Source organism: Microcebus murinus, chromosome 5 (assembly GCF_040939455.1).
Source record: "Microcebus murinus isolate Inina chromosome 5, M.murinus_Inina_mat1.0, whole genome shotgun sequence".
NCBI lineage: Eukaryota > Metazoa > Chordata > Mammalia > Primates > Cheirogaleidae > Microcebus > Microcebus murinus.
The window spans coordinates 33,335,362-33,351,635 of NC_134108.1; the positions used below are offsets into that span (position 1 = coordinate 33,335,362).

General features: G+C 32.8%; 1 protein-coding gene across 9 annotated transcripts in view; it reads left to right on the forward strand.

Moving 5' to 3' along the window:
* PTPRK (protein tyrosine phosphatase receptor type K) overlaps positions 1-16,274 on the forward strand; it is a 514,888-nt gene that overhangs the window by 301,592 nt on the left and 197,022 nt on the right. For all 9 annotated transcript variants that reach the window (XM_012736558.3, XM_076002975.1, XM_076002976.1 and 6 more), the window contains exon 7: positions 6,664-6,957. In XM_012736558.3, the coding sequence (XP_012592012.1) occupies positions 6,664-6,957 (294 nt within the window). The remainder of the gene's footprint in view (positions 1-6,663; positions 6,958-16,274) is intronic.

Below are 16,274 nucleotides of genomic sequence, written 5' to 3' on the forward strand. Positions count from 1 at the left end.
GGCTTGCATTCTCTTCCTCAAAATTCTATTGCTCTTTTGAGAAATGAAAATATAAGTGATATAATTTTACATAAGCATAAGTGGTGAATTTATTATTCTCAACATCATTGAAATTATTTTCTGCATTTTTGTGGTATTTCTCTAGAGGAACCTATTGGGGTTTTAGATTACAGAATTCTGTTTTTCTTCAACTTTATTGTTATAATTGACAAATAATTGCATATATTTAAGTTGCACAAGGTGATGTTTTGATATGTACATTTTGGAATTATTAAAGCAAGCTAATTAATATATCCATCACCTTTCATACTTTGTTTTGTGGTGAGAACTTTGAATATCTATTCACTTAGAAATTTTCAAGTATACAATGCATTATTAACTGTAGTCACCATGCTGGACAATAGACATCCAGAACTTATCCTAATTGAAATTGTGTACCTTTTGACCACCATCTCTTCATTTCTCCTTACTATTCTCCCAGCCCCTCATGGCCACCATTTCACTCTTTGCTTCTGTGAGTTCATCTTTTTTAGATTCCACATATAAGTGAGACCATGCAGTGTTTGTCTTTCTTTGCCTGACGTTTGAACTACTGTTTTCAGTGGGTAGCCACTGGAAGAGAATGAAGAAACTGTTTAGCTGGAAATAATTAATAGTGATTGAAAATACATAGTATAAACAGACATGGATAATTTTTCATTAAATGAGTACATTATTATAAAATTGGAATTTTTTTCACTTTAAAATTTTCTACCTACTCACCACTGAGAAATCATGTGTGCTTATTTCGTAGTTATTGGAAGTTATTTGTGTGTGAATCATGGTGAATACAAGGCTATGTACACTCTGTCCATACTTCATCATAACTGTATGCTAACACCCATCTAATTTCCATACATATAGATGGTAACAGCTCCTTTTGATCAATACTTAGTGTAGGGGCTGGCACAGGGGCCTCAGGTTGGATGATATCCAAACTTTGTGATGTCTTAGCTTTAACTTTAATTAACCATTGCCAGCTTATGAGCCACCTGAGTTATATGATTTTAAAAAGGAATCTATCAATTGGATTGAAGGTTTTAAAAAAGGGATTTTAATATAACAATTAAACATTATATAAATTAATTCTATCAGTGTACAAGTATGTAAATAAAATTGAATAATTTATATGAAAGAAAATTTTTAGAATTTGCTAACTGAATCATCGATATGAGCATACTACATCATTGATATGAGTAAGAATGATGAGGTATTTGGCTGCCTAAGGAACTTGTTAGGACTAAAAATCTGAAGTCTCAGAAAAATCACAGTGTGAAAATCATGAGAACATTATTACTCTTCTCAGAAATATATCTGAATTACAGTTTATAAACTGGGGATACAAGAGAAACCTTGTTAAATCTAAAAATTTTCAAATGTACACTTCCTGTTTTAACAACTAAAGAAAATGAAACAAATTATGTTGTCACAGATATGATACTAAATGTCCAAAAAATACTTCCAATTATTTATAACCTGCTTTCTATTTCTTATGGGAGCAAAGACCATTTTTCTATTCATCAGTGATATTATTTTAAGTTTCTTGAAACACTCAAGTACCATTAAATTATCCTGTTGAGGCATAATTTAAAATCATTTAAAATTTATTATGGGGTAGCTGATAAAATAAATGACTGAATTATGTGATACAATGATGTCCTTCTTCCTCCCCTCAGCCTCTCTCATGTCCATTTTCCTTTCCTTGAGCATCAGGTAGGTGATAGGGGACAAAATGAGTACATTTCTTATTTAATAGGAACCACAACTGTATCAAAATTCAGTGAGGAGAATGATACAGAAATAGAATAAAATTGACTTTGAAGCAATTCATTTAAGTAAACAAATGGTAGCAAATAAGAAAAGTAATCCTATCTCCAAGGCAAACATTCTAATGTTGAATTTTGCAGGAATTTGGATATAGTAAGGGAACATCTACTGTAGCCATTTTATTGTAATAATTTTCATCATTTCTATCATTTCCTTTTACAACAAATAAAAAAAAAATCACATAGATCAATTATTGGCTCTTCTGTGATTTCTATTGCTCTGACCTAGCTCAGAAACATTTCTAAAGGTGAAGTATAAGCTTCCTACCAACTTGAGAAAAAGTGGAGCTGAGATCTCTCCTAGGAAGAAGGATGAGAATCATGGTCCATATTTGTGGTAGGCTGAAAAATGTGCCCCAAATGTACCATGTTCTAATTTCTGGAACCTGCGAATGTTACCTTATGTGCAAAAGTGATGTTTGCAGATGTGATTAAAGATACTTGAAATGATGGGAGTATCCTGGATTATCCAAGGGGCCCCAGATACAATCACTAGTGTCCATAGAAGTGGATGGCAGGGGGACATTTAACTCCAGACAGGAGAAGAGAAAGCAATGTGAGCAGTAAGACAGACAGGAATTGGAGGGATGTGGCTACAAGACAAGGAATACCAGCAACCAGTAGATATTAGAAAGAGTAAGGAACTGATTTTTTTCCTAGGCTGTTTAAAGGAAATATGGCCTCTGACACCTTGATTTTGACCAAATGATACTGATTTCAGATTTCTGGCTCCTAGAACTGTGGGAGAATTTCTGTCGTTTTAAGCCACCAAGTTTGTGGTAATTTGTTATAGCAGCCATAGAAGACTAATGCAATATCACTGCTTGCTTCTGTAGTGGAAAGGTTGATCTTAGGATCCTTTATGTCAAGGCCTCATTGACAAATAAGCAACTAGGAAGCAGATTGGATTGAAAGGTATTTTGTTCATCTGTTTGAAAAGATGAATGTAGAAGTGTTATTTGCCTTGACGTTCACTTTGTTACTGACTTTTTCTGGATATGTGGCTTCTATTTCTGAGTTTGTATTTTACCAATTAATTGAATTTTGATAAGTGACATATGTTTGTAAAATATCATTATAATAGAAATAACTGGATGAGAATATACTTTCATTATGATTTACTGGATTTCAAGACACTTAAAAATTATTTGAAATATAAAAACAAATATAGCAATTTGAATATATAATTGGGGTTTTAGAATAGGTTCATTTCTGGAGTAATGAGCGTAAGTCATTAGTTGAAAGTTAATTGGTAACATGGGCAAAGTTTATCTTATATTTTGGGGATTGCATGCTTCAGTTAATACCTATCATACATTTGGGATTTATTCATACCACACCGCTAGGTCTGGTAGTGTATTAAGTTATGAAGAATATTAATATTGCTGCAAAACAATTACTTATTCATTTGTGAACTGATTAAAATTCATGCATAATTTATTGAAATGAATAGAGATTTTATAAATAAACCTCCTTGTTCTCAAGGGCCTAAAAACAAAATACATATGCTAATATAAGGCTACTTTTTACATCCAACATAAAAAATTTAATATGTAGGGGTATATTAGTCTTATTAATGGTTGGTTTCACTTGTAATAATAATGCTGTTAATCAATGTATATGCTTTTAATCATCTCTCAACATTGCCACATTTCCAAATTTGAGTTATTGCTTTAGTTATTGGACTGCCCGCCCCCCCTTTTTTTGCCTGACCATAGCAAGTGAGATACAAAACTGATCAGAGTGAATTGCTGCCCTTCTTCAGGCCAAGAGCCAGATTACATCACACTCATTTGTTTATGTACATATAACACTAGTGTTGAATATTCATTTCCAGTTTTAGAATGTATATGCCCTGTGGCAGAAACAAAACAGAACAAAATATATAGGCCCCACAGATAGGGCTTGTTGATACATTTAGAAATGTGGAGTCTTTATAAATTCTTCAAGTAATGATTTACAGGTGAAGAAATTGTAGCACAAAGAAGTTAGATAATATATTTAACTTTACCCAGTAATTACTATGTATACAGTTTTGAAATTAGGCTTCTTGACTCCACACTTTATTTTCTTTTATGCCATTTCCTTAAAGATAAAAATGATGACACTTTACTCTTTCATTTGTTTCTAATATATCTTTGGTGTAGCTTTTATCTCCCTTCCTTTCCATCTTCTGCTCTCCTCTTAGCTTTTCTCCTTATTTTCTACAGCAGGGGTGTACAGAGTTTTGACAGGTGAGATTTGTTATTCAGTATACACATATAAGGTGAGGTTTCATAATACCTATGAATTTATAGATCAACCAAAGTTTGTTATTTACAATTCATTTGGCATACTGTTCGTTTCATCCTTATGTTGAGTATCAGATCTCTTGAGGTCATCATGAAGCTGTAAAATGAGTAGGGTATTGCTGCTCTGGGGTAGAACCCCAGTGAACTATGAATTTCGCTTTTTTTGCTACTTAAATTAGTCAGTATATGAGCCATCTGGCATGAAAACAAACATTGCACATGTTGAGGCAACTCAGTTTATTCACAAAATACAGACTGCATCTTAAAACATATTCAACGTTTAGATAGTGTGGGAAAACATTTGCATTTTTTCTATTGTGTTCCTTTCTCTATTCAGTTTCATTTTAGTTAGGGTTTCGAAAATATATCAACCAACTTTCTCCCTATCTGCTAGAACCTTTGAAAACTCTGAATATAAAAGGTGTTAGCCTAGTTGGTGAAATGGTTAGCTCAATCTTATGTTAACTGATAAATGAAAATTCGAAACTATTTGGTTTTATTTAAACTTTTTTCGAGAATAATTCTCCATTGAGTTCAGTTGTGAAATTAGAAATAGTTCACCTGCTACACAATTTTGACTATGTATTGCTGAAACCACTTGCAAACCAATAGGAATAAATTTTGTGGTTAAAATTTATAAAACAGGTGTTAAGAACTGCATTTACATAGAAATAGAAATGATTCAAAATGTATGTAGTTTATATACCATATGCTGTCTTCTTCGATCTTAGTTTTATTTTCACTTTAAACATGAGCATAGTGAATCACAAGGTCATATGGTTATGCTGGTAATTAGCTTAAAAACTATTGCCATAATGAGCTGTGATTATTTGAGGGGAGTAAATTATATTCTTCAAGGGATTTTTGGATAAGAAAAAAAAAATTGTGTTATATCTGTTATTCTTTATCACAGTATTCTGTTTGTTTCCTGTATAACTGTCAGTTTAAAGAGAGTTTGTTGTTGGATTTGTTGTTTCCCTTAATGTTACTATGTCTCCCCTACAATATATATGGATATCACCCCAGCAGTTCGTTAGCTACTCAATAAATATTTGTCATGAATTTTGAAGGAATATTCTTGAAAGTAATATTAGCCTGAATAGAAATCTGGGCAAGCTAGTCTTACCCCTTATGTTATGGATATTTGTAATTTAGGGGATTTTAAGCTAGACACTGTACTGTTATACAATCAGGGTTAAAAAGAAAATTCTGGATTTTCTTAAAAATCCATTTTCTTGAAAATGAAAATTCTCATTTCAATTAAACCTGCATAAGATGGTAAAATCTATTTAGGCACTTTTTTTGCAATGTATCTTTTTCCAAACAATGCATTGCCATTAAAATTGAAAATCTAGTTTGAAAGACAATTGGTTGTGTGTTCTTAACTTCTCCTTATTTGTGTCTTCTCTAGTCTACTCCTACCTGGAATGGGTTGGAGTATGAGAGCATTATGTGGTTGCATTTAATAGTGTTCCTTTATGTAATTTGTTCTGACTTAAAAAAAAAACAAAAACATTTAAATCAATTTTTGTGCAATTACTACTTAGTAAGACTAACACTTTCCTCTGAAGTCTTTTAACTTTCTTGAGAAGTGTGCGAAGTGTTCAAAAATTCTAAGAAAACTGCATGTGATCAAAATGTACTAATGGGAACTTCATGACTTAGTATTCCCTGTGGACAGCCACATGGAGAAAGCTATAGCTGTGGAGTACTTCCTAAAGTCCTATAGCTCATTTCAGTTGCATTGCTGTTATGGAACAAAAAGTGCTATAATGTATCATTCATCACATCTAAAAATTTAAACATTGAAATGTGTCCCAAAGTTTCTTTCAAGCAAAGATATCTCAAGCTATCCCAAATCAAATTGCAGTATACCTTTGACATTTGAGTTTAGTATTTGATGCCTCGCTTTATCACCTAGTAGTCTCAAAAGTCAGTGATGAATAGTGATTCGTGATTTTGCCTCAGTGTAAATTGATGTGGGTGTGTGGAAACAAGTCAGCACCTGGCATCAGCTTCTGAGTTCAGCTTTGCTACGCCTTGCTTCTACTCTGATCTATAGGAACTCTGAAGGCATAGGAAGCAAAACAAAAAGAAAAAGAAAAAAATACCACTTGGCCATATTTCATGAATGAAATAAAATATCAAAGGTCAACTCTACTCTGTTGAGTAATTAGAGCTAATCCTAGCTATGTATCTCTAAATATTTTCTCTCTATTTCCCTTGTTTACTCTTCCTTTAAAAGTTTATCTCCTGGAGAAAGATGTTGTCTCAATAAAAGAAAAATTGTGGTAAAATAGTCATATGCCATCTGCAAAATTATTTGTTTTATAATAGTATAGTTGCCAGACCATTCGTGTTTGTTCCTGGTTTTCTTTTAAATATTTATCATATGCTCCCATGTAAATTGTCCATTAAGCATGTAGGCTTTGTGACACATTAATATATCTATCTATTATAATATTTTAGATTTTTCGCTAATCAGAGTGCACACTCATCTTTCCTAGAACCTCCAAGACCCATCGCTCCTCCACAGCTGCTTGGTGTTGGGCCTACATATTTGCTAATTCAACTAAATGCCAACTCGATCATCGGGGATGGCCCGATTATCCTGAAAGAAGTAGAGTACCGAATGACATCAGGATCCTGGACAGAAACCCATGCAGTCAATGCTCCAACTTATAAATTATGGCATTTAGATCCAGATACTGAGTATGAGATCCGTGTCCTGCTTACAAGACCTGGCGAAGGTGGAACAGGACTCCCAGGACCTCCACTAATCACCAGAACCAAATGTGCAGGTAAGACTGAACAGCAGGCCATTCTACTTTGTGACAGAATCTAGCATAGACTTACAGTACGCATGCAATATTAAAAGTTCGAATTATTGGGTATGTGATTTAGTCACTCTATTCTAAGAGCTCCAAGAATTAGGTAAATCATCACCTCGGTTATATCATAATTTGATTTATAAGTAACATGAATGCTTTTCCATTATTAACCTAATATTATATGAATCTAGAATCTTTTTTTGCATGGTAATTTTGGTGAGCCTGGTATGTGTTCAGTCCAAATATCTCCGACAGGTATTGCTTGAAATTATTATTGGAGAAAAAAAAGACATTTTCAGTTCAAGCAATAGTGAACACCTTTTTACTGTGTGGAAATGATCTTCTTCAATAATTTTCTTATAGTCAGTACAGAGGCTGTATCATGTAAAATGGATAGGAAAAGTTACTCTGCACAAGGCCTTAGTGAGGTAAGTATTCTGTTCAGAAAAATCCCATTGTTGAGGATTAGCTCAGTAGCTTGACACCCAGATGCAGAATACACAGAGAATGCCTTACATTTTTATGCCCTGTTATTGCTCTTCCTGTGACTAAAACGGAATGCTGAAAATATTAGCTTATGAAGAAAACACAAAGACTAAAAAGTGAAATAAAAATTGGCAGGGTATGTTGCCTCATGCCTATAATCCTATCACTGTGGGAGTCCGCGGTGGACTGATCGTTTGAGCTCAGGAGTTCGAGACCAGCCTGAGCAAGAGCGAGACCTCATCTCTACTAAAAATAGAAAGAAATTAGTTGGACAACTAAAAATATATAGAAAAAACTAGCCGGGCATGGTGGTGTATGCTTGTAGTCTCAGCTACTCGGGAGTCTGAGGCAGGAGGATCGCTTGAGCCCAGGAATTTGAGGTTGCTTTGAGCTAGGTTGATGCCAGGGCACTCTAGCCATGCCAACAGAGTGAAACTCGGTCTCAATCAATCAATCAATCCTGGCTTCTTACTGTACCATGTTGTTATAATGGGAAGAATTTTTAGCTATTTATTAAAAGCTGTAAAGCTATTAAAAAGTTTGTTATTTGAGTGCAGTATTTATTATTGAAAATAGTTTAATTTTTAAAAAGGACATATCTAGCTGTAACTTTTCATATTACATGGCTGGATACTTTCCGGACAGGCCTTGTATTCTCATCAAGCCTTATGTTGAAATACCTGAAAATTGAAAACTAAAACTGTGAGGTCTATGAAGATGTAAGTGCCTATAAAATACCTTTTGTTTCTTGAGCCATCTGTTTATCATTTGCAGTATTGTTGGGTGACCCACCAAGAATATTGATGTACAATCAAAGTAAAACTCCTTTCAATTGCCTGATACCCTGTGATACTTAAATATTTTTAAATCCGGCTCAATTTTTATATGTTAATAGCACCAATTGGAAGATATTCACTAATAAGAAGTTTAACTGTTTATGACCATTAGTTTGAGATCTAAATGATAGAGAGTCTAATAATTTGTTGATTTTTGTCATTTACCTCATGGTTGAAAGGCAGTTTAACTTGAAAGATGTTGGGTAAATCTTCATTACTCAGCCTAAATCTCACCATTTGCTTTTCAAATATTCTGTACATCTACGTCTTTTCCTTTGATGTCATGTGACTTAAATTGTTTTTATGGTAGAAAATAAACTTTCTGAGGAAGAGACTAAGTTGACTCCACACGCTCAACTAGTCAGAGAAATCATTTAAATAGTAAAAAACATATTAACGAACATTGATTTATCCCTATTGAATGCTTATGTTCTTAGTACACATTGAATTGTGGTAAGTAAAAATATGACTATAAAGTTCTTTGAAATATTTTATTCAGAGTATAACCTTATCTTTGTCAGAGGAGATAGAGTAAAAATAACACATTTGCTAACTTATAAATGCCGTGACATTTTGGGATTATACTGGTCTTTTTATCTGACTTTTTTAAAGAAACATTTAATTTGCATACTCTCTGTGACGTAAAATGCTATCAGGTTCAGTCATTTATAGTTTTGGTTCCAACTGTGGTAAGTTTGTTTTAAAACCATCTTTCACATGTGATGAGTCTTTGTCATGCATATTTATTTTTAGAGTGTTGAAAACTGTACAAAACAGAGCACTATTTATGCTAACTATAGTATTAGCTGATTTTTAGTACAGTTTTCAACACTCTAAAAATTCTTCATAATCTGGGGAAGCTATACCGTTTAGACCCCAAACATAACTTTTGGAGGCAGTTCTCATATACTCTAACAATTCTATATTATTCTATATGCCTGAATACTAGTTTTATTAGTGGTTCTGAACAGTAGATCTATAAACAATTCTATTTTAATTATGACTGGGAGTAGTCCACATTATAATTATATAGTTTTACCATTAATATCATCTAATTGAATAAATATTGATTACTTTGAAGTAGTTATTTTAATATACCCTACATATTAGACCACCAAGAGGTTTGTAAAAATGTATATATGTGTTTGAGATATCAATTTCATATAAATTTCTTATAAGTAACAAAGAAATGAAGTTTATTTTCTGCCAGTCAGAATTCTCGTTTCATTTTGGTATATCACAGAGGAACAATTTTTGTGACTGTTAAGTACCAATCAAAGAGTAAATTAGTTAACATTTACTATTTTAAAGATTCCATTTTAATACATTTAAGCCATTGCCATTTTACTTTTGGCAATATTAAATGTTATCTATTTGCCAGGAATCTGTCAATAATTTTTCAGCAAGTCAATAGATAGGTTTTACTAATGTATATTAATGAACAAATTTTATATTTTCAAATGAAAATGAAGATATTTTTATAGCCAAGCATTAATAAATACTACTTTAGAACCAGCATATGAGGTAAATCTATCATGATATTTTATTTTCACACCAATTCTATGGGTTAGATATATTATTATCCCACTTTTATAGCTGGTGAATTTAAGATTCAGGAGAAAACCAAAAACGATAGTGATTTTTCTAATATCAGATAGTTGGGTAGCTGGACCTCAACTGCATGTTGTGGTACTTTAAAAGCCTTAATTCTTTTTCATTCTACTCCTACCATAGGTAATTTTTTTTCTCTTATAATAGTATAGCATGAATAAATAAAAGTACAACGGTAAAATCCAGTATGCATGTACAGTTTTAAAAATGGGATCTGCATGGCTAACTTATTCCTTAAGAACACATAAGTTAATATTTTCAGCTTCACTTATATATATATATAGTATATATAGTTTATATATATAGCATATATAGTTGCCTAGTGCTCAACTTACAAATATATGCTGCATTTTAAATACTCAAAACAGTTAAAGAAGTATATAAAAGTGTTTTAATTTATCCTTTTCTGAAAATGTCCTGCCTGGTTGCCAAAGCTATTTTTTTTGTTGTTGTTTTCTTTGTAAAATATGTTACAATCATTTGGTAAGTAAGTACAATTACCTGCTTCAGGGTCTCTGAAGTTAGGAGAGGTGGTAATTACAGCCTGTGGTGGCTGAAGCCACCTGCACCTGCCTTGTGCTTCTCTATGAACCTGAGGAGTATGATTAGTTTACTGTGAGTTTATACTCTGACCCATGTTGTTGTGCACATAATGTTTCCTCAGGCATTTTATAAATTTTAAAAAAGGTATAAATGTGAAGTTGTCTTAAATGGGAAGTAATTCAAAAACTCCAAGGAACAATCAGAAAGTATGCTTGCTTTTTTCCTGTGTGTCTGTTTCCTCTGGGTATACCATCTGGTATAGAAGGTAGGAAAATACAGTTTTTCTTTCTCTTATTAAATGGAAATAAAATATGCCATCAGAAATTGTCCGTGTTGCATGCTTTGGCAATTGTATGTTAAAATTGCTCTTTGCAATTGCCTTCTCCTTCTGGGTAAGCCATTGTGGAACTGCGTTATGATTAACTGTCATTTTAGCAGCAACTCCCTCATAGGGAAGGTCAGTAGTTCAGAGTGTCCAGAACATAATATATTTACACAGTTGGGAAAACTACTCTCTACTCTTATATTGAAGTTCAGTGCTCTTGGCAATTTTCAATGAAACATTTAGATCTATGAAGCAGTGAACAGGAGAGTATCTTATTTTAAATGAAAACATTTACTAAAAATCTATTCTTTTCTGTCCTAAATTCAAAATGCAAAGAAAAACAAAATAATACTCAGGGTTATACCAGAAACCACAAGGTGAGGAATTAAATTTTGGACTTTTGTCTATAGCTTCATCAGCAAAATGGTACCATATATTAATTTTTTTCTGTGGTCCAAGATAGTTCCCTATCACAAAGACTAGTTACCATTGCTACTCAGCCTAGAGGTTAAAACAAACTAAACACTCTTCTAAGAATTGGTTTGGCTTAACAGTATAAGGATGACTTATTATTTAATTTAAACCGAAGGCTTATTTCAATGCTTGCTTTAAAATTTTTTGAAATGTATTAATTTCTTCTATATCATTTTTGTGTGGCTGTTTTATTGCTCTTGAGCAAGAATTTTAAAAGGTGATGCTATTATTATTAAAGTCAGGAAAACTAAAGATAAAAAGCCATAGCAAAAGTAATGGAAAAGAGTTCTTCAATTTTCTTAGAAATCCAAAAGTAAAAATCCTGTTTTAGATTTCTTTTTAGTGAGTAATAACTTGATTTTGTTTTTCAAATTCTGTAGAGAATATTTCTGTTTGAAAAACATTTATTCATAAAAAAAAACAAAAAACTTTTGTTGGCTTCTTTGTTAACAATACAGGGTTGAGCACTAGGTCTTCAGAATTACACATCCAATGGCTTGCACTTAAGCTCCTAGTCATCACTAGGACAGAACTATAAACCAAGAGTAAAATGCAAAGTGATATGACTAGAATTAAGAACAGAGGGAACCGCATGTTCAACCCACTTATAAGCATTGCTTATGTTTTGTGGGTTCAGAAAATACATGAATCACTGGTTACTCTGCACTTGTGGAAGGTAAGCTGATGCTAGGTCTAACATGATCCAGCTGTTATCCAGTTGTTTTTAGGACGCACACTAAAAGATTGATTGGAACTCAGGAAGAACGAGGGTCAGAGAAACCATGAAAACATGCTTACTTTGTATGTCTTTATATGTATATATTCTCTACAGCATCTTTCTCATGTCACATCAGAAATAGGAAATACATAAATTTCTGAAAAGTATTACCATTCTCAGTAATCAAAAAGGTTAATTTTAATATAGGGATTTTAAAGCTATTTTATAAGTGGTCTAATTTTATTGTTTGAATTACTTTTCTTTTTCAAATATGTGGCTTTTCTAGTATGAATACACATGAACCAAAGGGTATAATGCATTATTTTAGAGGATAAAATCATGAATAAGTGGAGAGAAATTCAACAGATACTGAGTATTTGATGGCACATTTATTTATTTCACAGATTTTATAGAGGGTCTGAGTTGTGCACATTGCCATACCCAGGACTGCAGATGATGCAACATTAATGACAGGATTACCACTCTTAAGAAATAGACCATTTACTGTTACAACCATAATAAAAATAAAAACATAGTACATGATATAATAAAAATACAAAATACTTCAGAAATTTAGAGAACAGCAGGTTAATTTCTGACCAAAAATTAATTTTTCGCAAGCACTTTTAACTTTTCTAAACAGAGTTGGATTAATGCTTCTGCTGAACAGACCCATTGCCTTATCCCTAATTCCTAACCTGTGAAATAATGCATAAAACAATGTCCAGCCAGTATTTACCAGAAAGATGATTTGCCTTCCCTCTTTCCTCTCTACCCATATATAGGCTATATGGACACATGGAGGTATTAAAAAGAAAGATGTAATACACACCCTAATTTAAGCCATCAAAGTAATTTTTTTAAATCTTGAGGGTTCATAGATTATAGAAATTTTATCCTAATATTCCCTGGTAATTGAGAGAGACAGACTGACTGACTGCTACAAAAGCAATCAACGTCTATACACTATGCTAAAATGGTCTATAACACTAGAAGCTCCAAGCATTAGAGTCATGACAGTTGAATAAATATGAACTGGTGTTGCTCACTACCTTTTTTGTTTCTTACCTCAAGAACAGGATGTACAGTTAATTGTGCATCTCAGTTCATGGCACATTTCCTTAAATGTAGTATCAGCAACAGCAATGTAATTAACATTACTAATAGTATAGGGTTGATTTTGTTTTAAAATTGTGTCATCTAACTTTGTGGGTGAAAAGCATTTGGTAACCAGTGAAAATGACACTGTATTTATTCATAGTACTTTACCACATGCTGAGTCTGTTAACTGTATCATTAAGTACTCCTTTATCGGCTTCATTTGTTTTTATTGAATTTCAGGTAGAACAATAAAGCTACAGGTAGAAATTATTTGAATAACAACATCAGTCTCAATGTTCTGGAATTTTCCTCAAATCCTAGGTCTTTTATTTGATATCAAGAAGTACAAATGGCTTTAAAAATAAAATGATATATTAATAATGTCTTACGTGATAATAACACAGGAGTGTCTGATGTAGAAAATGATCTAGGTAGAATTAAAAAAAATATGAATCCAGATATGAAACTCTGAGGGATGTGTTAGTGATGAAGGTGGGTTCAGGACACCCAGCCTATGAGCTTCAGACCTTTCCCTGATGGTGCCATTGGGGTCATCCTGTACACTTGCTCTTGATTTCCTTCCTCTTTACTCAGAGAATCTACTTCTGCCTTTTAATTCTCATTCCATGTTATGTCCTTTTTGAATTATGATTTGTTTCCTTTGCTTTGGAATCTGTAAGAAAATGGTAAATCAAGCTCTGCCAAAATAAATAAATAAATAAATAAATAAATAAATAAATAAATAAATAAATAAATAAAAATCGCAGTCACCTCTTTATAGAGGTTGTGGGGAGGACACCTTTGTGATTATTTCTGGAATTCATTTCCCCAGACCAATTCTACCTACATATGAAAATACTATAATTAGCATTTGGGGGAGTATTGCTCATTTTGTGCAATTTCTGGAGGGAAAAAAATGCCATTATATGTATGTATCTCATTATTTCATCATTTAATTTGACTCTTACCTTACTAAATCATTAGCTTAGGATTTCAGTTTCTGGTCTTCACTGTCTTCATACAAGATATGGCCTTGTTATAGCTAATAATTACTGTAGGGATAACTCTACCATCTTTTCTCTCCACCAACTTGTATATAAACTACAGAGGAGGGGAGAAGCCTATTCAAAGGAAAAGGATAATGAGTGAATTCTAATTTCTAGCCTTGTAAATTATAGTCTTACTTTGTGAACCCAATAGAAAATGAACTTCAAAGGGCAGAAATTCATGCCTTTCTTGTCACCCTAAGCAAAATCTGTGCAAATTCAGCTGTCACTACATATGATATGGTCTAGAAATCATTGAGTGATGTCCATTTTAATTGTCTCAGCTAAATCATCTCAGTGAAGTTGAGTTTAAATAACTCATCTTTCATTCTGTGACTGTTATTTCCCACCCCTACATAATCCTTCTTTGCAACAAGAGAATAATAAGCAATCAGAAAAAAGTTTGAATTATTTTAAATTATTAAAGTATTTTAAACAGGTGCTGTATTCTTTCTTGTTATATCTACCTCTCCAGATATACTACATTTCATATTTTTTATACTAATGTTACATGTGAACATATAAGACATTATTGCCAAAACAGGGCATGCATACACGCACACGCACACACACACACACACACACACACACACACACACACATACACATACACACTTTCCTTTTAAGAGTGATTAATTTACAAATTAGGATACCACTTTAAAAATTATGAGGAATAATAAAGCAGTGTCATAGTTCCAGAGTCCCCTCTCCTGCTTTTTTATCTCTTTTCTCTAGCAAATTCTTGCAGCTTATATATATTTGTGTATTGTGCATGTACTTGCTCTCTAAAACAACCAGCTCCACTCTGCTTAGGTGGAGGAAATGTGACAGAGGTGAACTAACTATCCCTAAGCTTAATTTCTTTGGAGTTCCCTTGCTGGAAGTCCCAAATTCTGTAAAAACTGCATGGAATTCATATATGCAAATTGTTATTATAAACTATACATAATAAAGCAGTACACCGAATTTTGCAAATAGAATTTTTAAAAACATTCCTCATTCTGCAGTGTTTATAAAACTATTCTCATTTTTGTCAGTGCATTATTATTCCCTATGCCTGTGGGGTTTTTTAGTTATATATATTAATACAATTTGATATTCTGCTTATTTTAATTGCCCACAAGTGAACCCATTTTCTATGTTTCTGTAGGACATTCTCACACTCATCTTTAATGATTGCTTAATATTCTACTGGATACATATACTTGAATTTATTTAAACATTTTCCTGCTACTGAAAGTTTGGACTAACTCCAATAATTGGCTATTCTAAATACTGCATTGAGGATCATGCATATATATTTTTTCCATATGACTAAAAAATTCTTGACAAATACTAGTCAACTACTTTCTCAAAGTATTCTATGAATGACCTTTACTTACACTGGCAAGGCTAGTCACACAATTTTAGTACAAGAAAGTACTTTATAATTAATCAAGTCCAACTCCCCTATTAATCATGGTTCTGGGCATTTAGACTCAATAGTAAAGTGATTTGATCAATATCAAACAGTTACTGGATCAGAAAACCAAAACTATTGTTTATTTTCTTGTTTTCTCTTACATGGCTGTCTCCTGTATGCCAGACACTGTCTTAAATGCCAGGTACTCTAAGATGAAGACTCCATTCTCTAGCCACTCAATGTCTAGAGGATCATCATAGTAGCTGACAAGTACTGAGTACTTGCTATGTGCCAGACACTAATATAAACTCTCAGATACAAATTGAGGCTGCTAGAATGCAATTCTGTGCTGAGCCACTTAGAAAGGTTAGAAGATAGATATTCAGGTAAATAATTAAACCAATAAATGATATGGTAGATGTGCTTTTAGGCTTGATGAGAGCACAAAGGAGCCATTAAGTATGAGTAGAATTTCATTAATCAGATCAGGAGATTAGTAGTTACAAATTAAGGATTGGGAGCCAGTAAACCCTAGGTTCGAATATGGCCTTAATACTTACTAATGGGCAAGTAACTTAAGCTCCTTAGTGTTTCTTGTCTTCATATGTAAAATAAGAATCCATGAACAAACCTGCCCGATATAATATTTGTGAGCTAATCAGTTATGTGCTAAAGCTAAGCATCAACGTATTAAATTTTTAGGAATTTTGCCAGCTGTTTGTTAAATGATTATTAAGAAATAAAT